This window comes from Hemiscyllium ocellatum, chromosome 21, assembly GCF_020745735.1.
Source record: "Hemiscyllium ocellatum isolate sHemOce1 chromosome 21, sHemOce1.pat.X.cur, whole genome shotgun sequence".
In the NCBI taxonomy this organism is placed as follows: domain Eukaryota; kingdom Metazoa; phylum Chordata; class Chondrichthyes; order Orectolobiformes; family Hemiscylliidae; genus Hemiscyllium; species Hemiscyllium ocellatum.
In genome coordinates this window covers 46,481,059-46,507,662 of record NC_083421.1, presented here as the reverse complement: position 1 = coordinate 46,507,662, position 26,604 = coordinate 46,481,059, and the positions used below count along the sequence as shown (strand labels likewise).

At 38.8% G+C, this 26,604-nt stretch overlaps 1 protein-coding gene across 4 annotated transcripts in view; it reads left to right on the top strand.

The window, feature by feature from the left end:
- The window catches only part of mapkap1 (MAPK associated protein 1), a 332,586-nt gene that overhangs the window by 109,942 nt on the left and 196,040 nt on the right, over positions 1-26,604 (top strand). For all 4 annotated transcript variants that reach the window (XM_060841424.1, XM_060841422.1, XM_060841423.1 and 1 more), the window contains one exon: positions 16,348-16,520. In XM_060841424.1, coding sequence (XP_060697407.1) covers positions 16,348-16,520 — 173 coding nt within the window. The remainder of the gene's footprint in view (positions 1-16,347; positions 16,521-26,604) is intronic.

Below are 26,604 nucleotides of genomic sequence, written 5' to 3'. Positions count from 1 at the left end.
GAGTTCCCTGAAATTTTCCAGTTTCTGACAAATATCAAGGGCTGAATTTTCTCTGAATTGCCAAATTATCAATTTTGGGGAGTTATGGAGGGTTTCCCTTTATGTGCTCTAGTAAGTTATTTTGTGCTGTATTCTGTACTGTTCACCTCATTTATGTATGTGCAACACTTCTATGGCGCTGTGCACATGCTAGCTTATCCACCGGTAGCGAAAGTACTTACTGAAAAGCCCTTTGATTCCACTGTAAATGACAGCTGGCTGTCAATAATTGCAAAGTGGTCTGGCAGCAGCATTACCACGAAATGTGTCCACGAGCTCTGAAGTGATGTATTATAAGTGAGTTGGAGATGATATGGTGACTTTGATGTCATATGCCAGCCTCCATAGACAAAGAATGTAGGCAGTCACTGCTCAAGCAGCATGCTCAGAGGTACTGGGGAATGATGATCAAGATGGGGGTTTGGAGAAGATATCTATAAGCTGAAGATGCAAGGTTCTGGGTCGCCCTGGGACAACAGCAACTTTTGCACATAAATAAAGTGAGATTACATAATAATGAGATGCTAATGCATGCAAATAGGTCCCTCATCTCTCAAGAGCAGACATCTCATCCAGCTGTTAAATTCTTATGTGGAAAATTGGATATTTTCCTCGAGTTCATGAATTTCATTTTTCTCATCTCACCATATTATCCCAAGTGACTTGCCATTTCTCACACTGTTCAGGAGCTGGAAACATTTTGCTTATAATTTATTTCTGATACATTAATCTATTTGGCCTAACAGGTATTTGGTGCTTGTATGCTATAAGAGCTTTCTCCCGCTTTATCATCTCACCCTGTCAATGTATCCTATTTCTTTCTCCCTTGTGTTTATGTAGGTTTCCATTAAAGACATTTGCTTCAACCACTACATTTTGTGAAATTTACATTCTTAACTGCAGCAGTTTCTTCTGACTTCTTTACTGAAGACAATCTTGTACTTCTAGTCCATAGTTTAGCATTGCAATAGAAACCTATCCAGCCCTTTGTTGTAAGAGCTCCATCAGGTCTCCTTTTTGCTTGCACTATCTTTAACAGAAAAGAGCTTTGCCACCTTTTGTCTTTCCTGATAACTGTAACCTCTTGGTTTTTATTCTACCCTTGTGAATCTTTTTTCTACTTTCTCCAATACCACTAATTGTTTTGGTAATATGAGGCCTAGAACTGATCCCAGTCTAATCAAGGTTCCTTGAATGTTTATGCTACCGCTTTTCTCTGTTTCCATAGCTCATCCCAATGCTTCCCTTGATGGTTGCCTTCTGTATATTCCAACCGCCAGAATTTTTTTCCCATTGTAATTCTACATTAAGTTGAGGTTCCCAAATGTATTATAATTTTTAAATGTTGCATTTGTGCCTCACCTCTTTATCCTCTTTGCCTGCACAATCCCTTGCAATTCCTGCATCATCTCAAGGCAGACATTTTCTAGTCAGCGAAGCGTCTCCTAATAGCCACAAAGTTGTGACCAAATGACTTCTAAATTTTCAATATTTGTGATCAAGACCCTGTGGAACTGAAAAGTTGAAGTTAGTTGGGAAGTGGTATGTTGCAAATATGGGACAGTGATTTTTAAGGAGGTTCCATTGGACTTTCCGTGAACTTTCACATAATGTTATCTTCTCACAGTTTGGAAAGAGGTGGGGGCAGGCAGTTTGGTGGAGTCATTTTCAGGACTGCTGAAGCACTTTGAATGCCTTCCCCTTTTAAAGCCAATTGTTTAGATTTATAAACTTATTTATGAGAATGAGGAGGAGAATTATACTAAAGCTGTACAGCGATAGTCATTCTTTTGCATTAAGGTCATCATTGCATTCTAATTTCCTTATTCTTCACTTCAGATTTTGATCAGAATTGAGTGCAAAGCTAATTTGAAAAAAGAATTGAGGAATGAGGCATTTCATGAATAATGGTAACCTTTCTCTTAAGTATGATAAAGCATTTCATGTAGCATTGGCAGAATTATGTCTGCTTGAGGGGTATCACTCACTCATCCTTACCTTTTTCATTAGACATTTCATGCCCTTCTGAAGCAGTGAGTTTCACAAATTTAGATCTTATCCACCAATTCAGTTTTCTTGACTAACAGCTACCGACAACAGTGTCAGTGCAGAAGAGCTAGTGGGAGTGGAGAATTTGGGCTTGTGTTTGGGGTCAGAATCCCCTATTAGTGTACTGTCAATGATGTAATCCGCACCCCAGCTTTTTCCATTCAGCCTCCTGGGCGGAATTCTCTTTGCTAAATATTTCTTGCTTCTGAGATGCTCTGTTCTGCTAACTAGTTAAACATCCTCTGGATCTATCTTGTTTCTTGGTAGTACCAGATATCCAGTCCTTTTTGCTTTGCACTACCAGCAGTTTTCATATATAATCTCTACTGCTCTCTGTTCCATCAAAATAGCAACTTTGATTGATATGTTGTCTTCAGTGCAGCAAATCATCCCAATGCACTTAACAGGAACACTGTTAAATACAATTTGACAAAGTCTCTGCATCAGAAAAGCACACCTGTGGACATGTTGTTACACTGAAGCAAAGACTCAGGTCAGACTACAAATATGGAGAGAAAGAAATGTAGCTGAGGAGTCATTAGAAGAATTGACCAAAATCTTGAAACATAGGAACAAGACCAGATTTCCCTCTAAGTTTTCATGCTGCTGTGTGGACCGCCGAGGTCTGTGCATGTCAGCATCTTCCAGAAACAGAAACTAAACATTGGCACACTGAGTGGAGCTTCCCATTGGCTGTGCAGTTTAGAGGGAAGTTTGAATGGCGGAAGACTGTTTAGCTGCTTAAACTCATTCCACTATTCAATGAGATTATAGTTCATCCATGACCTAATTCTTTGCTATTTATCTTTTGGAAAATAAAAATGCTATCAATCTCTGCTTGAAAATGAATCAATAGTCTGGCTTGAATTGCAGTTTGTGGAAAGCAGTTTCAAACTGCTGTCCCCTATCAATAAAAATGTGTTGTCTAAAGTCTATCTTGAAGAGCCCGGTTCAATTTTTTTATATCCCAGCCTTAGACTTCCCAATGACAAAAATCACTTCTTTCAATCTTCTACTTCTGTTCCCCCAAGTATCTTGAAAATTTGTATTAAATCACCTTTAATTATCTAAATTTAAAGCAACCTAAACCTGGATTTGTGTAGTCTCTTTTAGTCATTGGAGTCCAAATATCATTCCTCTAGTGAATCTACACAGAGTTTTCTCCAAGGCATACGCAATATGATATATAGAGTGTTGTACTCAACTGCTCATGGTGCTCCAAATATTACCTGTCTAAGGGACTTGCACAGGTGAAGCAAGGCTTCTCCTCCTTCGGGTGTATTCTAGTTTTCATTTTAGATATTGAGCCACATTTTCTGTCCCTTTCTGTGACATTTTAAAGACCCAAATTTCTTTGGACTTGTACTTTTTTTTCATTTTAACAATTTCAGAAGTACTTTGTTACATTTTGGGCATTAAAAATAGATGATCCTGCACTGAAGTTTATTTCTCACAGGTTGTCCTTTCATTTAATCTATCAACATTGTGATCAAAGGGAGGTTTTAAAGAGCATGATTGAAGTGTCACACAAAAGTATAAAATGTTATACTGCCAGCAACTCTGTCTGCATTTCTGTCCCTGAAAGATTATTTGGCAAGATATTGTTCCTAGTTACTGATATTGTTGGATGTTACTCCTGCAGGTGTAATTAAGATTTGGTTTGAATTTTATTGAAATGACCTAAAGCAGATTGCTGTTAACAGCAATTTCCTCAGTTACTGCTTTAATTTTGGGAGATGATGGCCTACTAGTATTTTTGCTGGACCATTGATTCAAAGACCTAGGTTTGAATCACACCATAACAGATGGCTAAATTTGAATTCAATGAAAATCTGGAGTTAAGAGTTGAATGATGACCATGAAACGATTATTGTCATGATTGGAAAAAACCCATCTGGTTCACTAACATCCTTTAGGGAAGGAAACTGCCATCTTTACTTGGCATGGCCTACTTGTGACTCCAGAACCATGGCATTGTGGCTGACTCTTAACTGCAATTAGGGATGGGCAATAAATGCTGGCCTGGTCATTCTGTGCATGAATTCAAAAAAAGTAACAGAAGTTGACTTGTGTCTCGCCAATTTTCTCCACTGCTCTAAATTGTATGACTTCTATTCCAAGCCACAGAGGCTTTGTAGTTGAAGCCAGTCATAACATCAGTCACTGTCCATATATAAATTTGATTCGCAGTCAACAGCAATCTTAAGTAGGAGCCTTGTTGATTCCTCCTCCACATGTACCCACCTTGGGTGTGGGTAAGTATAATTGTCCTTTTCGCTGTTTAATTATTTAATTTTCAACATTCTTGGTCGTAAGGGCTTAACAGCCCACATCTAATGAGTCTTTGGAGGAATTTTAGACAAATGAAGTTACACATTTACTGGGGATGTGTCAGATCAAACATTTTACTTTTCCATGGCATATCATCCCATATCAGTAATGCTGATGAAGCAAGGATTTATCCAATTATTTTAACTCTAGTTGGCAGTAGAAGATATAATTTGAACTGAAAGAAATATGAAGCTTATTTACAAGAATGAATATAACATTTATCTTGACAAAATATCCAACATAAACCTTCAAATATTAAGAAGAGGCATGTTCTTGTATTTTGACAGTTAATTCTAATTGCTTGCCATGACTTGAACAATTTCATTGTATAGATGTGGTTTGGAAAGAAAAGAAATTTCAAAATAGTAACCAAATTTTTCCAACAAAACTGATTCATTGTGTTGATTCCTGTCCTTTTAGATCTCTCATTGCCAAAATATAACAGATAATCTCTGTATATTATATCAACAAATATTTAATCTTGGTATTTGCAGAGGCATTTTGATAAAGCAGCGATCTTTTTATTTGTTTCATATGATTTCTGAGTTGGATGCTTTATTTTCCAACTTTTATTGTTGGTACTTTTTTTCCCAAGAGGGGAGCTAAATGCTGGAGTTCTAAAAGTAGGAATTCAAAGAACAGGTAAATCCCAGAATTTCTGATTAGGTGTGCCAAGTTTGGTTTTCAAGTCTTTAAAAACTCTAGGAGCTACATGATGCTGAGAGGTGTAGGGAATTCTGCAGATTTGAGGTCCTGAATTTAAAGTTAAGAGCAGTATGGATAAGAATAGTCCATATTTTAACCTTGATTTTGACATATTGAAAATTAAAGTAGGTGTGGGAGGCATGGAATATATCGTACTCTTATACTTTGGAATGAGCAACAAGGAAATCTCTCTGAAGAGCACTGACTAAAATGGAATAGATAAAATGGCAGCAAAAAGGAATGGCACCAAATAGTGACAAAGAGGATGTCTTTATGCAGGATTGTGAGGGAGGTGACAGAAGAACCTGTTTGGCAGTGGGAAAAATAATATCTTTGAGAAACGTGGGCATTGAATACCTGTAACACTTGTTATGGTGCTCTTCAGAGAATGGAGTTGCAGAGTGGAAAATGTTTTTGGCAGGAAATCATGTTTATCAAAGCAGCTTTAGCAATAAAGAAGTCAAAACGACTTCAGGCTGTCAGAGTTGAAAAATGAAAGCTCCTGGGAGAGAAAAAGCAAATTTTGCATTGTCTTGTTGAAAGAGATGGAGGTAATCAAGATGTATTGTTTTGCTGTGTAAACTCGAGGTTCCAAGCTCTGAAGCTGTTCAAACTACAAAGAAATTGAATTTAAAGTGGCATAGTCAGAAGGTTAGATTGGAGAGAAGGAAGTTATTGATGAGAAGTAGAAATAGAATGTAAAGAACAGAGTGTAACATCAACTTACTTTAGACATGCTGGATCAGCTTAGACCTATTGTAAAAATCACGATTAGAATTCCTATTCTTGCATCACTTCTGTTTTCTGAAGTTTTAGGTCTTATACCGAATAAATAGCTGAAAGCTGGATCAAGAATTGATTCAGAACCTTGCTTAAAAAGAGGTTGATTAGCTCAGTTGGCTGGATGGCTGAGCAGAGTGATGCCAATGGCACAAGTGTGTTTCCTGCATCAACTGAGTTTACCATGAAGGACTCTCCTTCTCAACCACTCCCTTTTACATGAGGCGTGGTGACCCTTGGTTAAAGACCACTGGTCGTCTCTCTCTGTTTCAATATTTTAAAGCATGCTAATGCACTTTTTAAGAACTTCTGCATTCTGTGCTTGATGCAATACACACACACATTTATATATATATATATATATATATATATATATATATGAATGATTTGTGTCTACCTTCATTTTTATCATATGGAATATACTGATAGAATTCCATATGATAAAAAGTCTTCAAAACTTTTTATACTTTATTTTCCAGTATTAATTGTTAGTTCATTACCAATTTGCAAAACAGTTGAAATCATCTTTCACTTTGCACACTTTTAAGATCAGGAAAGTTGTGATCAGAAGGAGATAACCTATTTTCACATAAGTTTGAAAACTGCACGTTTTGCATCTTTAGTGAAAAAGCCGGTTTTCTGAGATTTCTTTCATAGCTTTAATCTCTGATTCCAGTTCCATTTTGATAAACCATTGTTTTCTTTCTGAGATTTGTGTTCTTAATATTCTCACCAGAACTCCAAGCAGTTTTACATAACTGGTACTTTGAATCAGTTTTACATAATTGTTATAGATTAGATTAGACTTAGTGTGGAAACAGGCCCTTCGGCCCAACAAGTCCACACCGACCCGCCGAAGCGCAACCCACCCATACCCCTACATTTACCCCTTACCTAACACTACGGGCAATTTAGCTTGGCCAATTCACCTGACCCGCACATCTTTGGACTGTGGGAGGAAACCGGAGCACCCGGAGGAAACCCACGCAGACACAGGGAGAACGTGCAAACTCCACACAGTCAGTCGCCTGAGTCGGGAATTGAACCCGGGTCTACAGGCGCTGTGAGGCAGCAGTGCTAACCACTGTGCCACCGTGCCGCCCAACATGTGCCTCCAACATGTTGTTTTTTATGTTTCAGTATCTATGGTGCAAATCCTAGTATTACATTTGCCTTTTTAGACCTTTGATTATCTCCACTTCTACTTTTTATTGGTAATTTCTGTACCCCAAAATTGCCTTCTGTTCATCCATCCAGAAATGAATTATATTTGCCTGTTTGACTTGTGAATTGTCTTTTGCAGTTTTCTGTACTATTCCTTCACAATTTACCTTATTGCTTTTTATCTAATTAACCTGTTCAGAAATGTTATTGCACACTCCTGGAACATATGAAATTTGAACCACGCCTCTCGGCTCAGAGCGAGAGACATTACGATTGCGCCAAAGAGCTCCTATTTTGTTATTCCTTCATTTACTATTTACTTTAAAATTGCTCTTTGTGTTTTTGTCCAAATAATTTATATAAATTGAAAATGAGAGCACTTACGTCATATTGGAGGCATATCTATTTCAAAGCTCCTCGTTACTTGCATAGTGTTTATTTACCTCCAACATGTACTTAACTTTTCTAACATGCTTTCTATGTTGTATCTTATCAAATGTCTTCTGAAAATATATTCTTCACTGTATGATATTTACTTTAGTATACTGTGATGTTTTTAAAACACAGTTTTTAAAGTGCTTTTTATTTTTGAAATTTGGAGTTTAGAGTCAGGAGTTTACTTCCATGGGTATTAAACAGAAATTGAGACTTCAGAGAGATTCTGTTATTGGCCCTGATAGACCGTGGATATCTTGAAAATTTAACAGTAGCTGGATTTGGCAATGAGAAGAGCAGTTTGGCCCTCTCCTCTGTTTCTTCTCATTGCCATTGAACCTAAACTTTAAGAGCTGTGCCCTGAATTGCTTGTGTTGTCTTCAGCAGCCTTGCTCCACCTCCCAACCCTACCTCCTCCAACCTCCACCACCTACCAGCACTTGTGCTTGCTCTTCTGCCATATTTCTGTGATGCATGGAAAGTGGTGACCCCCACATTGCCTGGTCACTTAATACCCACTCTCCCTGCAACCTGTGCTGAATTGACAGTGCTTGTGTAATGATGGCTACGTTCTGTCTGTACCATTTATTTGTGTGAGATACATTTAATTCCACATGACAGCAATAGCTAACCTTGCACTTTGTATCTGCCTCCTTTTGCTTGTTCTGACCCAGGTAGAGCATGGTTTTTTTTTTTCTTTATTCATTTACTGGATGAGGGTGTCACTAGCTAGGCAACATTTATTGTTCATATGTAATTGCCTAGAATGCAGTTAAGAGTCAACCACATTGCTGTGGGTCTGGAGTCACATGTAGGCCAGACCAGGTAAGGATGGCAGATTCCTTCCCTATCAGACATTCGTGAACCAGGTGGAATTTTCTGACAATCGGCAATGGATTCATGATCATTTGAGATTCTTAATTCCAGATTTTTCTTAATTGTATACAATTTTCACCATCTGCCATGTTTTGAATCCACCTTCCCAGGATCTGGGTCTGTAGATTAAAAGTCTAGCAATAATACCACAAAGCCATCTCTTTTAAAATCCTCTTAAAATTAGGAGTTGTATCTTGATGACCTATTTAATAGTATCCGTTAAGATTGTTTATAGATTGGCTGGGCTTTTGGGGCCATCCTCCCTCCATGTGTTTGCCTTGCCCCCCAGAAAGACCTGAAATCTCAGCTCCAGAAGACTACACACAAGTGATTAATTGGCTTGCAATTTTCTTTTATTCTTTCCCTCATTCATTAAGTAGAGGAGCAATGTTTGCCATCCACTTGACTTCTGCAGTTTCCATTTTCAGAGATGTTTTTATGAAAATGATGATTTGTGATTCTGTTCTATCTTCCCCACCCCCCTGCACTGCACCGCATTGAAGACCGGTGTTTATGTCCCACTTCAGAATGCTTAGTGATATTAAACACACTAAATAAATATAAGGTGTGGTGACCTGTCAGGACCAGATGTTTTCTATTTTATAATCCAGTTGACTTTTAAATCCAGCGTCTTGTGGAATATTTCTCTCCAGTTGTAGTTTATCCACATCATTCTCGGCTGCTTTAATTTTCACTTCTAATTTTTGCAAAATGTTTAATTATTGACTCCAAAATTTTATCAGTCTCAAGTTGATGTCCCTTCACCCATTCTTTGACAATCCCTTAGCAACTGTAAAGATCCCTAAAGTGACTTTTTTTTTAAACAGACAAGTTCCCCAAATGACCAGCAGCAATAAATTGGATACATTTCACTTTTAAGATCCCTCGTTTAGCAAGTAAATTAAAATCCATATCGTCCATCAAACTCATGAATCAAACTAATGATAAAAATAACTTTGCAGTTACTGACATAACCGAAACACACATTCATAAGGCTACCTTTCTGCCAGCTGTGTATTTTACAGTCACACACAGCTTTTATTTTTTCTGTATCCACTTTTATTTAGTTCCTTTTAAATTGCTATCGTTGTAGTTCCAATGATTGACAGAACTTCCCAAATTAGAATGTAATTGGAACAGGGTCAGAAGGGGCAATACCAGGAATTAAATATTCAGTGTTGAAAAGCTCCAGAGAGCTGTTCTAGAAGGCAAGTGTAGGGTAGCAGAAAGAGAAATCAACCGAGGCATAATTGGATAACAGCTGTCGGAGTTATTGCAAATGGGCTAAAGTGGATGTGTGTGAATGGTGCAAGACAGACAAGTGAGGTATACCATGATATCAGACCTCCTGGCAGGAGTAACAATAAGTCATGGCATAAGGTATTAAGGAAAGTAGGAAGTGTGGTGGAAATGTTTTAGGAATGCTTACAATGCTTCAGTGAGACTATGTCCCAGAGAGATCAAGAAAATAATCTGTCTGATTTCAGCCAAGAAACAATAGAGATACCATTAAACTTTTACATATTTTATAGAACGCCAGCTAGTTCAAGGTAACTCGGGAAAGTTCAAGAGGAACAAATTTACAAGCAAATTACAGAGGTGTTGAAACTTTGAGTTGTTTTGTTCTGTCTGGACAAAAAGAGATTATACATACAAGAGCAGGCAAGACAATTAATTGGTTAGAAGCAGTCTTTAGATCAAACTGACACTAGAGATGTTAGCAGTTTGGTTCAGCCTGATACACTTGCTACAAAGACGGGTGAGGTGACAATGTTTTTGGTCCTTCCAATATTTAATTGGAATAAATTGTGTGTTTATCCTATCCTGGATATAAACAAACAACTTCACAAGGGGAAGGATCAAAAGAGGTGGTGGTGAGATCAGGCTGGGTAATGTAAGTCTATATATGGAAACTGATACTGTGTTTCAGATCATGTAGTCAACAGGCAGAGTGTAGATAAGAAATAAGATGAAGGATCATTGTGTGATGCAAATTAATGTGGAGCTGGAGAAGAAATCTTTGCAGGTGATTGCGTGGGCACAACTAGATGACAGCTAAATATTGAAATTAGTGGAGAGGTTGATAAAATTGTAAGTAACCTTTTGCTCCATAAATGAGTTACTGGTCTATTTATTGTGAACTGTCCAGCTGTTTCACGAACAGTCCTTCAGTTTCATCCATAAAATTAGCTATATTTCCCAGTGACTAAATGTACTGCTTTTATTTGATACATTAAATAATAATAGAATAAGTCAATAAAGCACTCGACACTTTTTTTAAATGTATAGATCAGCGAACAATTGTAGTTTTGATTTATTTTAAAAATCAGGAAGCAGTGGTTAATTGATGTCTAGAATGGTTGAAGCTCTTGGTTTAAGCTCCTGGAAAGAAATAGTTTGGAATGTTTTATTTGAAGTATGTAATAGATTTTTCAAAGCATAAATGCTTACACCAAGCAAGAATATTTCCTACTTATAAACAAGTAAATTAGAGTTTTAAAATAAATTGAGATTCCTGTCTGTTCAGGGGAATTTATTTAATGAAACTACTGCAATTTTAAAATCAACTACATCGTAAATGTAAATTTTGGTGCCTTTTTTAATGGCTCTCAGCTGTTGAATGTTATGAAATACTTTATGTTCTTCTTAGTAATTTACAAGAGTATTAATGACTGTACTGCAACCTTTATCTAGTGATCCATCATATGATAGTAGATTGAAGAATATGTTTCTCCGATGGTATTTGATTAAATCTTTACATCGATATTTAAGTCTTTGAGGGACACCCCGTACTCTAAGGATTAATAGAGTTTAGAATGTGTAATTCATTCTTACAGTGATAAAAATCCTATTTTAACATTTAAAGCTTATTGATTTTGCTGGAAAATGATTTAAAGAGATAGAAGTCTTAAAAATTACATCTGAATGCCACTGGTATTACTTGGTGATGATATTGTGTTATCAGTATGGAATAGGGCATTAATGGAATGGTTCATGTAACTGTGAATTATTTATGTGGTCCAGATCTTCTCAATGCAGGGGTTTTATCTACCTAGTGTGGTGATTGCTCATTTTTTGAATGACTGACTTACTATATACTACTGTTCCTTTCACCTGTATTAGCTTGGTTTAATAGAGGATGCTGTGTTCAGGAACAAGGCTGTTTTTTGCATTTGGTAAATGATGGTAACTTGAAATTAATCCTTTTGCAATAATTTGTTTGTAATGTTATTCAGATCATGTTATTTTGCAATTACTTTCCTCCGTCCATGTGAAAGTGTGTATTTTATCAGCTCAAGAAGGATAACATTTGAATAAAAATATGGGGCAGATTTTAGCAATTTGTTGGCTGGTAAAAGGAGCAAGGTTATTTTTGTATAAATTAATATTGATGATATGACCAGTGTTTCACATTTTTAAAATGTTCTTTTGAAAATGTTTAAATTTTTTGAAACAAAAACAGAAATTGCTGGTAAAACTCAGCAGGTCTGGCAGTATTTACAGAGAGAAATCAGACGTAATGTTTCAGGCTCAGTCACCCTTCAGAACTAAATTTCTTGAAATTGATACCATTTTGGTGCGATGATTCTGTGGACCTGTGGAAAGTAGATCAGAGTTCAACCCAAACTAATCGACTTGGTAATTATCTCTGTATTGACATAAAGGGCTCACAGTTGAACGGTCTCATCAGGTGCAATTTTCAAATGCAGCACTCACAATAATCTTCAGAGGAAAAGACATATCTGACTCAAAATATTAACTCTGTTTCTCACTCCACTGCTGCTGCCAGGCAGGCATTTCTCCAGCATTCTTCTGTTTTATTTCAGAGTTCTCAACCATGGTATTTTGCTTTTATTAGATACTCACCTGGTATGTATTAACTTCCAAAAATAGATCTATCAGTAACTTTCAACATAACTGGAATTAGCTCATTGAATTGGTTCGAGTCGGAATTATGGAATGTGATCCATCCGTCATACAGAAAGATCTAGGTCTAGTAAATTTACCTTGTGGAATGTACTGAAGTATTAAGGTTTCAAGAATAATTGTGGTGTGGATTTTTGTGTTTTTAAGAATGTGTAGATTGCTCCAGGGTTAATTTTAAAATATTAATAATCTTATGAGATGTTATATGCCATCTGAGGCATTAGTGGCATGTGTTCACTAATATGTAGATATTTGGTGGTGTAAAGACATCCTTTCATTTAAAACTTCGGGTTTTATTGAATATATTACGATAATATTAGAGATGCCAAGTAATTGTGACTTTTTTTCCAAAACGCATGTACTTGAAAAAGTTGAAAACAATTCTATAGGAATTTTTTTACTTAAATAGCAGCAGCATTCAGAACAGATTCAGATAGATATCTGAAGGGCAAATATTTATAGAGTAGTAGGGACAGAGCAGAGGAGTGGAATTAATTTGTTAGTACTCCTAAAGAACAAGCGTAGACACAATGGGTCCATTACCTCCATTGGTATATGATGATATATGAGCCTTTGTGATTACTTTTCTAACCTGATACTACCACCATAATTTTTGAGTGCCAGCATTGAAACCTTATGTATAATGGTGGGGTGAGATGAATTGGTTAATGGGACACAAAAGCAGTCTAATGCAAAATATATCCTTTCCTGCTGAATTGCAGCTTTGTGTACTGTGAGCTTGACCCTCTAACACTGAGAGGTCTGATTGGTTTGAATTGCTAAATCGGTTAGGAGCAGACTGTTCACATGTAGATCTCTATAATTTGAGGTTAGAATGCCCTTTTTAATACTTCTTTGCAATGTGACTTCTGAACCTAGATTTTCCGATCAACATTATTTTATTGCTGGCAGAATTCCATTTACATGCTTTGTAGAGCAGAGCATTTATTTTAAATGGGTTCCTGCCAGTATTAAAATAACACTGATTGGAAAATCTACACTCTGATGTCAATTAAAATGTATTTTCAGTTAGTGAGAAAGGTTCTCTTTGCCATTGATTGACTTTCCTTCTCTCTCTTTATATACGTTTTACTGCAGTATCTCCCTAGTTGATGACGAAACTAAATAGATAAGTGCACTCAAATGTGATCCTGAGGTAGTGCAGTTTGGTTATTCACAAAATCATTGGCTGCTTCTATTTTTGGTTCTAGCGGCATGTCAGTAATGGTGTTGCAGCCAGTGCTCAGTGAAGAACCAATGGACAAATCTGTTTTATTTTAAACAAAAATGGGCATTTGTAGAGAAACACAGCAGATCTAGCAGCATCTGAGGAGGGAAAGCAGTGAACATTTGTTTAGAATGGCCCTTCAGAATGGATTTTTTTCTTTGTCTACACAACTCTGTTTATATAGGTCAAGAAAATTATTTTTAAAATTCATTGATTTATTGACATGAAGAAACAGTTGGAAGTGCTGGATAATGCAAAGGCTATGGACCATGACTGTATTCCGATAATGATACTGAAGACTTGTGTTCTAGAACTTGAAATGCCCCGTAGCAAGTTGTTCCAGTGCAGTTACAAGTCTGATATCTACCCAATGTGGAAATATGTCCAGGTGTGTCCTGAACACAAAAAGCAGGACAAATTCAACCTGGCAATTACCATCCCATCGGCTTATTCTTGCTTGTCAGTAAAATGACAGAAAGAGTCATCAACATAGCTATGAAGCAGTACTTGCTAAGCAATAACCTGCTCACTGAAGCTCCGTTTGGGTTCTGCCAAAGCCATTCTGTTCCTGACCTCATTAGAGAACAACCTCAATTATCCGAACAAGATGAGCAAAGAGTATTTGTTTGGATAACTGTTCGGATAACAGAAAGTTTTTATGGGACATTGAGATCTTGTTCGGATAATCCGAAATTCGAATAATTGACTTTCGGATAACTGAGGTTGTTCTTTACATGCTTAGTTCAAACATGGGCAAAAGAGCTGGAGGTAAGTTGAGAGTGACTGCCCTTGACATGAAAGCCGCATTTGACCAAGTGTGGCATCAAGGAGCTTTAGAAAAACTGGAATCTGTGGGAGTCGAGGGAAACCCCAAGCCGGTTGGAATTATTTCTGGCATAAAGGAAGACGGTTGTAATTCTTGAAGGTCACTCATCTCCATTCCAGGACATTGCAGGAGATCCTCAGGATAGATATTTTTATAACTCGTCCAAATAAGTTATTGCACACGTCTGGAGCAGGTGAAATTTGAGCTCAGGTCTTCTAGCCCAGAAGTGGGGACACTACCACTATACCACAGGAGCACCGATTCCTCAGGGTAGTATCATAGGACCAATAAGCTTCAGCTGCTTCATCAATGACCTTCCATCTATCCTTAGGTCAGAAGTGGGGATGTTCTCTGATTGAATAATGTTCAGCACCAGCTCTGATCTCTCAGACACTGAAACACTCTATGTTCAAATGCAACAAATCCTGGACAATATCCAAGCTTGAACTGGCAAGTGGCAGGCAACATTGGCGCAACAGAAGTCTCGGCAGTGACGGTGTGCAACAAGAGAGAATCAAGTCATTGCACCTTGAGATTCAGTGGCATTATTGTCACTGGATCCCCTATTATCATCATTCTGGGGTTACCATGGACTGAGACAACATTTCAAGAGGCTTGACACTGCCCAGAACAATGCAGCCAGTACGCACCACATCCACAGTCGCAGCAGTGTGTGCCAGCTGTAAAATGCACTGCAACAATTCACTGGCTTCTTGCACCTCATCTTCCAAACCCACATCTGCTTCCACTTAGAAGAAGGCGGCTACAGATACATGGGATCACTACCACCTTCAAGCTTACCTCCAGGCCACGGCATCATCCTGATTTGGAAGCACATTGCAGTTCTTTCGGTGTCATTGGATCAAACTCCTGTCACTCCCTCTCTAACAGTATTTTATGTCTATCTGAATAAAATGAACTGCAGCAGTTTAAGCGGGCAGCTCACTACCAATTTCGAAAGGACAGCTAAAGATGGGCATTGAATGCTGGTCCAGCTAGCGATGCTCACATCTGATTATTGCTTCAAAAAAAATTATAGTGCAGGAATAGGACTATTGTTACGACACAGGGTAAACTCTTCCATTAATTTAACCTCGACACACAGAAGCACACCTTGCACCATAGTCTGTTAAAATTCGAGAGGCAAAGAACTATTCCAAAATCACTATTTGAAGTAAAAATTAACAACTTAAAGAATAAAGTCCAACAGAGAATATTAAAACCAACAACTATTCACAATTTCTTTATCTTCAACTGATCTTTTACATCCCCCCCCCCCCCCCCCCAACTCAACAGTACTAGTCCAATAAAAAAAGTCCAGAATAGGATCTACAAAGAAGAAAAAAATCACGTTTCAAAACCCAGTTTTGTCTATTCTCCTTTGTAGATTTTCCCCAGCTCAAGTTTTGATGTTCTACTGCACAAACTTATAGACTGGTACCTTTTAGAGAGCTTACAAGCTCTCGAGGCGCAATGTGTGGATGTCCTTGGCAGTTCTCCCTCTAACTGTTCAAAATGTCCGGTTTTATACCACAAAACATTGGATCGTTGCTTTGATTTTTATATTTTCCAAAATATAAAATTTGCATTTAATTGGATTTGGTGTCTGGGGCATAAGTTAAACTGATTGGCTGAATTTGATTTTTTGTTTTTGTTTCATGCAACTCAGCTACAGCTATTTGTTTTGACCAAGTGTTACATTTTTACTTTGTTCAGGAGTCTCTGTGCTTTGTCAGTCCTTGCTAGTTTTTCAGTTCTCTTCATAACACCATTGTGATAAATTTGAAGTAACATACCATTTTGGAATGCTAAGGAAACAAATATCACCATAATCATTGCATTCAGTTATTCCGTTACTTATATCCAAAGTATGATGTTGTGTAGTATTCTGCAAATGTACATGAATTTACAAATTCTCATCAATGACCTGAAATTGTTTTTGCAGTTTCAGATTGCTTAATGTTTTTTTTTTGTTTCTGTTCCACAGGGCCACATAGGTACCACAGCAACCAAAAATATTGATGTTTACCTCCCCATGCAAACCAGTCAAGACAAGATGCAGCCAATGACTGTGATAACAATGGCAAATGCCAGAGTTCAAGATCTGATTGGCTTGCTCTGTTGGCAGTATACAAGTGAAGGAAGAGAACCCAAGTTGAAGTAATTGGAATATCTTTACTCTTTTTGTCATGAAATATGTCTTTGATTTCTCTTCTTTGCCCTTTACCTCTTTCTGATATAAATTAGCCTTTTTAATTACAGACTTGGCAGTATTACAAATTGTTCAATATGAAATCACTTTAGTATCTAAATATATTTTGTGCCACTAATTTCAGAAGTGCCGTCTTTTATACATCAGTTTATTTTGTTTGTGGATAGTTTCAGCCTGCGATCTACAATGTAGTCCAGTTTTGCTTGGCAATGTTATTATTCGTTTATGAAATACAGATGTGCATGGTAAGGCAAGCATTTGTTGCTCATGTGACGGGGGATAGGAACCAAATGAGGAGGTTAGTGGACAGTAAGGAAGTAGCAACGAAAGCCTGTAAGGAACTGGACAATGAAGTCAGCGTGACTTAGTGGAAGAGTAGGCAGAGAACAGATGATGTATGCAAAGGGAAAAGTGGTCTGAGGTGCACTTGTTTTAATGCGAGATGTGTAGTAGGTAGGGCAGATGAACTTATGGCTTGGATTAGTACCTTGGGAGTATGATGTTAATTACTCAGACTTGGTTGAGGGAAGGGCATGATTGGCAACTAAATATCCCAGGATGTAGATGCTTCATGTGGGATAGAGAGGGAGGTAAAAGGGGTGGAGGAGTTGCATTACTGGTCAGAGGATGATATCATAGCTGTGCTGAAGAAAGGCACAATGGAGGACCTGAGCAGTGAGGGGTGAGGTAACAATGGTGGGCCTGTACTATAGGCTTCCCAACAACATGAGTTAGAGGTACAAATATGTAAGCAGATTATGGAAAGATGTAGGAGCAACAGGGTGGTGGTGATAGGAGATCTTAATTTTCCCAACATTGACTGGGATTCACTTAGTGTTAGAGATCTAGATGGAGCAGAATTTATAAGGAGCGTCCAGGAGGGTTTTATAGAACAGTGTGTAAATAGTCCAACTCGGGATGGGTCCAGACCAGACCTGGTGTTGGGGAATGAGCCCAGCTAGGTGGTTTCCGTAGGGGATTACTTTTGGAATAGTGATCACAATTCTGTAAGTTTTAGAACACTAATGGACAAAGACCAAAGTGGTCCTAAAGGAAGAGTGCTAAATTGGGGAAGGCCAACTATTGCAAAATTTGGCAGGAGCTGGGGAATGTGGATTGGGAGCAACTGTTTGAATCTTCTCAAGTTAAAAATCTTCTCAAAGCTATTTAAGTTTCAAACTGAGCATCCAAATTACATGGACAGAGGTGAGAGTATCTAGCACAAAATTTGATCAACTTGTAAAGCTGTAAAATGTTTGATTACACTTGTCACCATTGGTCATTGCATAATTGATTAATGTGAGGATAGTCAAGCAATTGATAGGATTTGTACCATTAAGCAGACTCTTTGAACAGCAAATACCAGAACTTGGATTTGGTTTCTATTTCAGTTGGAGACAATTTCAAAAAATACAGACAATTGAAACCATTTTCTCACTATGTCTGACTAAATTATATCTGTTTTGTCACAAATTGACCATGGGCATGCTATAGTTCATAAAAAGTTAATGAGTAATGACTGATTTCTTTGCTGATCCTCATCACATTCTCCTGAAACAGTAGCTACTGCAGCAAAAGTCTGCAAAGAATTGCTGACTTTATTTTCTGGGGAAAGACAAGCCAATGATATGACTCAAGATTTTCCACTGTAATTATCCTTAAAAAAAATACCCGCGGTGTTGTCATAATTTGAGAGAGGCAGTCCTTTTCCAACACCTCCAGGTGGGTCGAGCTGTCCAGCCTCACTCCATTCTTTTCTCTGGCTATGACTGGATAGATTCAACTGGAACGGCTTCTCTTTCTGCTCCACAAATAGTTCTGATGTCTTGCAAGGATTTATCGTGCTCCTATTTCCATCCACAGGCAGCCTCTTGGTACCATCATCAAAAAGCACAAGGTCAGATTCCACAGGCACACTGACAACACACAACTCTACCTTGCCATCACTTCTTTCAACATGTCCACTGTTTCTGGTTCGTTGCACCAGATTGTCTGAGATCCACTTCTGTGAGCAGAATTTTCCTCCAAACTAAATTTTGACAAGCTTCCTTTCTCAAGCTCTTTTCATTAATTTGACCACTGTCTGAAGCTGAAGCAGCTAGGTATTTTAATTAATCGTGAGGTGAGCTGCTTTTCCATCACCTAGACAGCCTTTCTCAACTGCCTCTAATATTTTTTTGACTCTTCCCATGTATCAGCTCAGAGGTTGATATTCATATTTGTGTCTTTCTTTCCTGTAGTCTTGACAATTCTTATGTTTTTCAGGCTGACCTCCCACATAAACTAAGCTTTTTAAAAACTTCTGTATGTCTTTAAATTCATTCAAAACCCTGTTCACCCAACACTCATGTGTTCACTGATTTAGTGTTTCAAATAACACTTGACACCACACGAAGACAGTTGAAAATCCAATGAAGGTAAAGGTCTTATTCTATTGGTATTTGTATGGAGAACTAACACAAGAGAATGTTCAATGGACGAAGGTTTCTTTAATAAAAAACAAATTGCGGGAGAAACTCGACAGTTCTGGCAGCATTTGTGGAGAGAAAGCAGAGTTGTGTTTTAGGTCCAGTGACCCTTCAGAATAAAGACTGTTTCTTTACATGCTAATGCACTTTACAGTTACGCTTTTTTCTCAAACATTTAATTTGTCACATGATCATTAACAGTAACTTACAATTTTGCCTCCTTAGAAGGCTGGAGCAGTCACTGGTTGAGATACACACTCTCTTCCATTGTAAGGCTAATGAAGCTCCTGCTGTGTGTACTTCCAGTGACTGTGTCCCTTGAAAAGACAAATAGTTTCTTTCGTAGTGTTAAATTGCATCAATTCTGTGGTTGTCTCTTTGTGTAGCTAAATGGCTTATGTCTCCCCCAGGTCTGACCACATCTGAATTAAGCTTAAAATGAAAATGTTTTGTTTTAACTTTTAAAATGCCTCGGTGAAATGTCACTCCTACATCAAGCTATCAATCTGCTGAATGCCTGTATGCCCTTCCACATATCTATCTTGTCAACTTGATTCCATCCTTATGTGTTCCCTCACTGACATGTTAGTTACAGATCTGGCACTACCTCAATTATAAAACTGACATTGATTTCAAATCCAACCTTACAACCCTCCAGGTTCTCTGTGCACCTCCAATTCTGTCCTCAGACAGCTGTTCGCTGCATCCTGAGATCTGCGCTCAATGCTATGCAGCTTTCTAACAATATTGACTTGTGCTGTTTCAGAACTGTCCTGCCTCCCAGTTCCATTTCATTCTTCAGCTTGATTCACATTATAACAAGAAAGATTTTCTTTCAGGCATTAAGGAACACAAGCTGCAACAGCTTCAAGATATCCACACTTCTTTGGAACCTCTCACCCTCGCTCTCCTCTCCTAACCTCTGAGTCGATCCTTTCTCCTGAAAGACACTTGGATAAGTACATGAATAGGAAAGGTTTGGAGGGATAGGGGCCAAATGCAGGCAAGTGGCACTAGTTTAGTTTGGGAACATGGTTGGCATGGAATAGTTGGATCAAAGGTCTGTTTCCATGTTCTGAGTCGATGACATCTCTTGTCCGGTGTTTACTATCCCTTCTAACCTTCTGTTTCTACTGAATGTTCTGTACGCAGTGAAAGTCATTGTGCACCTACCGAAGGAATTTCAGGCGAGGCATGATGATGAATTCTTCTTCCATTGCCTCTGCTTCTGTATCCATTTCTTTGGGCAAAGTCCTCTCTCTGTCCTTCACCTGCCTCCATCACTTTGCCTCCACCTGGACCTCTCCCTCTTGCCTTTCACTTGTGTTTGAAGTGTTCATTGAAAACTGTCAATGCAGCATTGGTTGCCTTAATTGTGTCCCTCTTACCCATTTGAACCTATCTCCCTCTGAACTGACTGCAATCTATGCTCTCCAATCCAATCCTGACTTTTGTCTCAAGCCTACTGGCAAGTGTGGAACGATTATTGTCTGGTGTACTGACTCGGAGTGCTAGCCCTTGGACATTGTCCGAAGCTCATCTCATCTGAAGATTCCACCTACCCCTGACAATCTTCTAGCTCAAAGTCCCCTCAACCTCATGCTGCTCACTTCTGTTTTCTGTCCAAGTTCCACAAACAGGACTGCCTGGGCAAACTAATTGTTTCTACCTGTTCCTGCTCCATTGAAATTAATACTTCTTGTCTTTACTTGATTTTCTTTTTCTCCCCTTGTCCAGTCCCCCTCTACCTAAATCTGTGGTTCTTATGCTTCACATCAGTTTCAAAATTTCCAGCTCGTGAGCAGCAGCTGCCTTTTTTTTCACCACGTGAAGAAGGTTGGATGGAGGAGGAATAGACCAGAATGCTGACTAAGGAGGAGAGGACAAGATGTCTGTTGGTGGTATCTGGTTAAATGTATCAGAAATAGTGGCTTATGGTCTATTGGATGTGGGGGCTGGTGGGGTTCAATCTTTCTTGGGGTCCCTCCCACAACTCTTTTTTTTTCTGGTACATCGATGACATCTTTGCTGTGGCTCTGATTCCTTCTGAACTGGAAAAATGTATTTATTCCACTTCTAGTTTCCACACTCCCCTCACCTTAACCTGATCCATGTCCTGAATCCTCCCTTCCTTTCCTCAACATCTCTGTCTCCATTTCTGGGATAGGCTGGCCTATTACAATTATCTATTAGACTGACATCCATTACAAGCCCACTGGCTCCCATCGTTTCCTCAACTATATGTTCTCACACCCTGCCTCATCTAAGGACTGTATCCTGTTCTTCCAGTTTCTTTGTCTCTGTCATATCTGTTCTGATGATGCCTCAGCAAGGTCAATCTTCTTTCTCAATGAGGAATTCCCCTTTACCATCATCGAAAAGAGCCTTAGCCATGTTCAACCTATCTCCCACAACAATGATCGGATCTCTCAGTCCTCACTTGCCACATCATCATCCACTACTCCTCCTTTCCCAACATGACCTCACACCCCCACAGCACCTTCTCAGGCAGAAGGTGTAACACCTGTCTGTTTGCCGTCTCCCTTCTCACTGTCCAACGCCCCAGACATAATTACCAGGTGAAGAAGCGATTTGTTGTAATTCATTCAGTCAAGTTTACTGTAGTTCTGAGGAAGAGTCACTTGACCTGAAATGTTAACTGATTTCTCTCTACAGATGCTGCCTGATCTGCTGAGCTTTTCCAGCAATTTCGGTTTTTGCTTCTGCTGTGTTCGCTATTCACATTGTGATCTCCTCTATAAGAAGAAGACAAAACGTAGACTGGGTCACAGCTTTGCTGATCAATTCTGTGTAAAAATGACCCAGAACTTTCAGTCAGCTGCCACTTTACACTGCCGTTTCCCATGCAATCATTTCTGTTGCAGGTCTGCTGCATTGTTCCATTGAACCTCAGCACAAGTTTGAAGAACTGTTGAGGTTTGGTGCTGCCAGAACTACAGAATTTTGTTCCAACTTTGATCTCTTGTATATCCCTAATTTACATTCTACTATTTGTGTGATTATTGCCTTCAGCTGCCTTTGACCTGAAATTTCTTCCCTCCACCTCTTTGCCTCTCTGTCTCCCCTTCTTAAAAATATTCTTCATAAACCATATCTTTGATTAATTAAGATTGTCTGCCACAATATCTCATGATGTGCTTTAGTGACAGATTTTGTCAGATATTACCCATGTGATTTTCACTAATTTTTTAAGGTTAGATGCATGCTTTTGTGTCATTGTTGTCATCAGTGACGTGTTTAAGCATTTTATAGCTTTTCCAATCAGTCTCTTTTTTTCTAACCTAGTAATTTGAAGTTGATCTGTTACATTTCATGAAACCATTGAAGGATTTGTTCATAATTTCCTCTCCTCCTCAACCACTGATCATGGAGAAGTTTTCAAAAACATCCTTTGAACCAATTTCTATGTTTTTGTTCTTTGTTATCCTTTGATTTATTTGTTTTAAATTGATCAGGTTTGCAGCTGTACATCATGCCCCTGGTGGTGTTATTGATAAAAAAATGTTTTGGAACTGTAGAAGACGTGCTTTATTTTCATTTGAAGGCCGGTGACGTTTGAGATTTTGGAGAAGATTTGTAGCTCAGGTTGCCAGTTTGCTCGCTGAGCTGGTGAGTTTTTTTTTCAGACATTTCATCACAATGCTAGGTAACATCAGTTAGTCTCTGGTGAAATGTTCTGTCCCGCTTGCTATATATGTGTCTTGGTTTGTTGTTGTGTGTAATATAATTTCTGGTTCTATTTCTGAGACATTGATAAACTGGGTCCAACTCTATACGTTTGTTAATGGAGTTCCGGTTTGAATACCAGGCTTCTAGGAATTCCTGCGTGTGTCTTTGTTCGACCTATGCCAGAATGGATGTACTGTCCCAGTCGAACTGGTGTCCCTCTTCGTCTGTGTGTCAGTACCAGTGATAATTGGTCATGTCTTTCAACTATCACTGGTATCCATACACACAGACAAAGAGAGATAACATATCCAGATCGGGACAAGCCAAGCAAAGACCGACCTGTGCAGGGATTCCTAGAGGCCTGGCATTCAAATTGGAACTCCATTAACAAACATATAAATTTGGACCCCATTTATCAACCTTTTAGAAACAGAACTGGAAATGAGAGAACAAACCACAACAAATCAAGGCACACAAATAGCAGGCGAGACAGAACACCAGCGCTTCACTGGAGGCTCACTGATGATGTTATCAACCTTTTAGAAACAGAACTGGAAATGAGAGAACAAACCACAACAAATCAAGGCACACAAATAGCAGGCGAGACAGAACACCAGCGCTTCACTGGAGGCTCACTGATGATGTTACCTAGCATGGTGACAAAACGTCTGAAAGGAAACTCGCCAGCTCAGCTAACAAATTGGCAACCTGATCCCTGACGTTATTTTGTTTTAGTAATTCATTTGGTCAATCACCTAAATTGTTATTCACGAGGACTATAATATTTCTTCTTGTTTGCCCATTGATTCTTCATTTTGGGTGAGTCAGAGCAGCATGAGTGGTTTCTCAGGCAAGTAACCTTGGAACTTGTCAACAATGAATCATTTGCTCAGTGCAAAGCAATCCTGACCATTGAAAGTGGAATCCTGTGAGTAAGTTGCAAAGCTGAAATAATTAGTTTCAGGAACCAGCATCCAAATGACAAATTTGAGTATTTGTGCTCAGTTGTGAAGCTGAGAATTGTTTGGATGTTTGAAAGATGAGACGCATATTTACTGAGTCACTCAATCCTCCAACCTATGTCTGATTTGGTGAGTTTATGTTTAGTCAATTCAACCATTAAACCATAAAAATTGTTTCAGTTATTTAAAGAACCAATGTATATATTAGCATTTTCATCCCCCATTGTTTTGTGAACCCTGTGTCACCAGAACAAAATCACAACACCGTTCATTTGAACATTGTACTCGACAGAATTTAGCAGATCTGCAGTGTTTAAATGCAACACAGTTGAACAATTAATCATTTTTATTGTTCCAAAATCAATTCATTGTCATCTGGATTTGGCTTTGACTCCAGCATATTCTCCTTTTTAGATTTCGTCCAAAGGAATCACCTGTTAGTGCATGAATATGCTTTGGGCCAGTGACAGAAACAGTGCTGCCCTTATCTACGGATGCATTACCCTGTGAACTGATGTTTTAAAATTTTATCTTAAACTTCTAGGAGTTACTGCTTTAAATTTTATTACCTTTGCATTATTCTCCTTTCTGGAAGAAATTTTGTAAGAACAGTGTCATTCAACTCACTTCTTAAAAACTTCTCCAAGACAATGAACTTAGCTACATTTTAGCTTTTTGCAAACATTGTTCATGGAATGTGGGCATCACTGACTGGGTCAGCATTATTTGCCCATTCCTAATTTTTCAAAAGAAAGTGATGATGAACTCTGTTCTTGATCCACTGCTGTTCTTGAAATGTACAGATACCTAATACTGCAAGGAAGGGACATTTCCAAGTCCGGAATCTATATGGAGATGAACTTGCAGGTGTTGTACTTGCCCTTCTGGGTGATAAAGGAGGAAGGAGCCTTGCATCATTGTGAAAGTGGAAGTTCTGGATGGGGTGTAAATCAAGTGGAATGTTTTGCCTCTGATGTGTCAAGCTTATTTGGCATTTTTGGAGCTGTACCTCTTTAGACAAATGCGGAGAATTCATCATACTTTTGACTTGCATCTTGTAGATGGTGGGGATGCACTGGGGAGATGGGAGATGAGTTGCTCGCTGCAGAATTATCATCCTCTGTCTTGCTCTTGTTGTCATAATATTTGTCTGGCTGGTCCAGTTCAGTTTCTGTTTAATGATGACTTGGAGAAGGTTGATAGAAGGAGCTTCAACATTGATGATGCCATTGATCGTCATAGGGAAGCGGTTAGATTGTCTCTTATTGGAAATTGAGATTGTTATGACTGTCACTTGCTACTTACTAGCCCAAGTCTGGATATTCTCCCAGTTTTGCTGCATGCAGACATGGACAGCTTCAGTATTTGGGGAGCCTTGAATAGTGCTCAGCAGTGTACAATAGCTGGTGAATATCTCCACTTCTGGCCTTATGAAGGAGGGAAGGTCATTGAAATTTGGGCTTAGTACAATATACTGAGCAACTCCTGCACTAATGCTCTGGGGTTGAGGGATTAACTTTCAACAACCAGAGTTATCTGCCTTTGCGCTAGGGTAAGGGATCTGGATTTGATTGCAGCCTGAAGCAACAGTCTGAGTGGAGTTTTCACATTTTCCCCATGTCCACTTGGGTTTCCTTTGTGTGCTCCGGTTCCCTCCTGCTGTCCAAAGATGCGCAGGTTAGATGGATTGGCCGTGCTAAATTGCCCACAGTGTCCAAGGCTATGCACACTAGGCTGGTTTAACCACAGAAAATTCAGGGTTATAGGGATAGAGTATGGGGGTGGGTCCAGGTGGGTTGTTGTCCAGAGGGTCAGTGTGGACTCGCTGGGCCGAATTGCCTGCTTCCGCACTAGGCCTTCTATGGTTCTTTATGTGGCTCCAATCATAGGAAAGCTCCCTCCCCCTCCCCCAATTCCCATTCAGTTTGGTTTAGCTAGGGCTTTTCATACTATATTTTAACAAACAATGCCTTGACGTCAAAGACAGTCACTCCACCTTGAGTTAACCTTGCTTATTCAGGTTTGACCATGGCTGTAATGTGATTTAGAACTCCTTCATCCGAAGTTGCATGGCCCTGGTGAACCAAACTAAACATCAATGATCAGATTATTTCTTGATGCCACTATAGATGATCCTTTCACCCAACAGCCAGTGAATATCACGAATGCATGATTCCATTTGTGTCAGTCAAGGATGATGTCTGATTTTTATCATGCCTTCAGCATTCTAAGAGCCATTGTGTAAAGTTGAATCCACAAACCTGAATCCTTTGGTAGTGTTTTGAAGGACAGTGGAAAGCAGGCTTTGCATTTACCTTTCACCAGAAGCTTAAAATGATTGTCAGCTCAGTGCTGTGTAAAGTTTTGATTGCTTAAGTTTTTGTTTTCCTTTACATTGCGTTCACAGTCCAGGGACATGAAGCTTGACAATGTTCTTAGCCTTAAACAGGACTCTACACTTCTTGGAATTTTACCCTTCTCTCTTCCCCCCCCCCCCCCCCCCTCCCCCACCGGTCCCACTTTCTAGTTTAATGGCCAGTGAGAAACGAAGCAGCAGGTTACCATCAGCGGAGGTAGTTTCAACTGAATGGAAACATGAAAAAAATCAAAGAAAAGGAGAACTCTGGAGAGGTTATTAAAATCTCCACAAGAAAAAGGACGGTGTGTTTGGAAAGGTTTAGGAATTCAAGCACACTAGATAAACGAATGACAATGAGAAATGGGGATGATTAATACAGGACTGAAGGTGCTGTATCTAAATGCACGCAGTACAGGTAGTTCTCCTATAATATGTGTTTATTAAAAGTGTTTTGGCTGTAATGTGATGACTGAATGGCCTACCTTTTTAATAAAGTGAACTCCCGTTTGCTGTTACACGATTCCATCCCTGACGCTTAACAGAACAGCAAAAC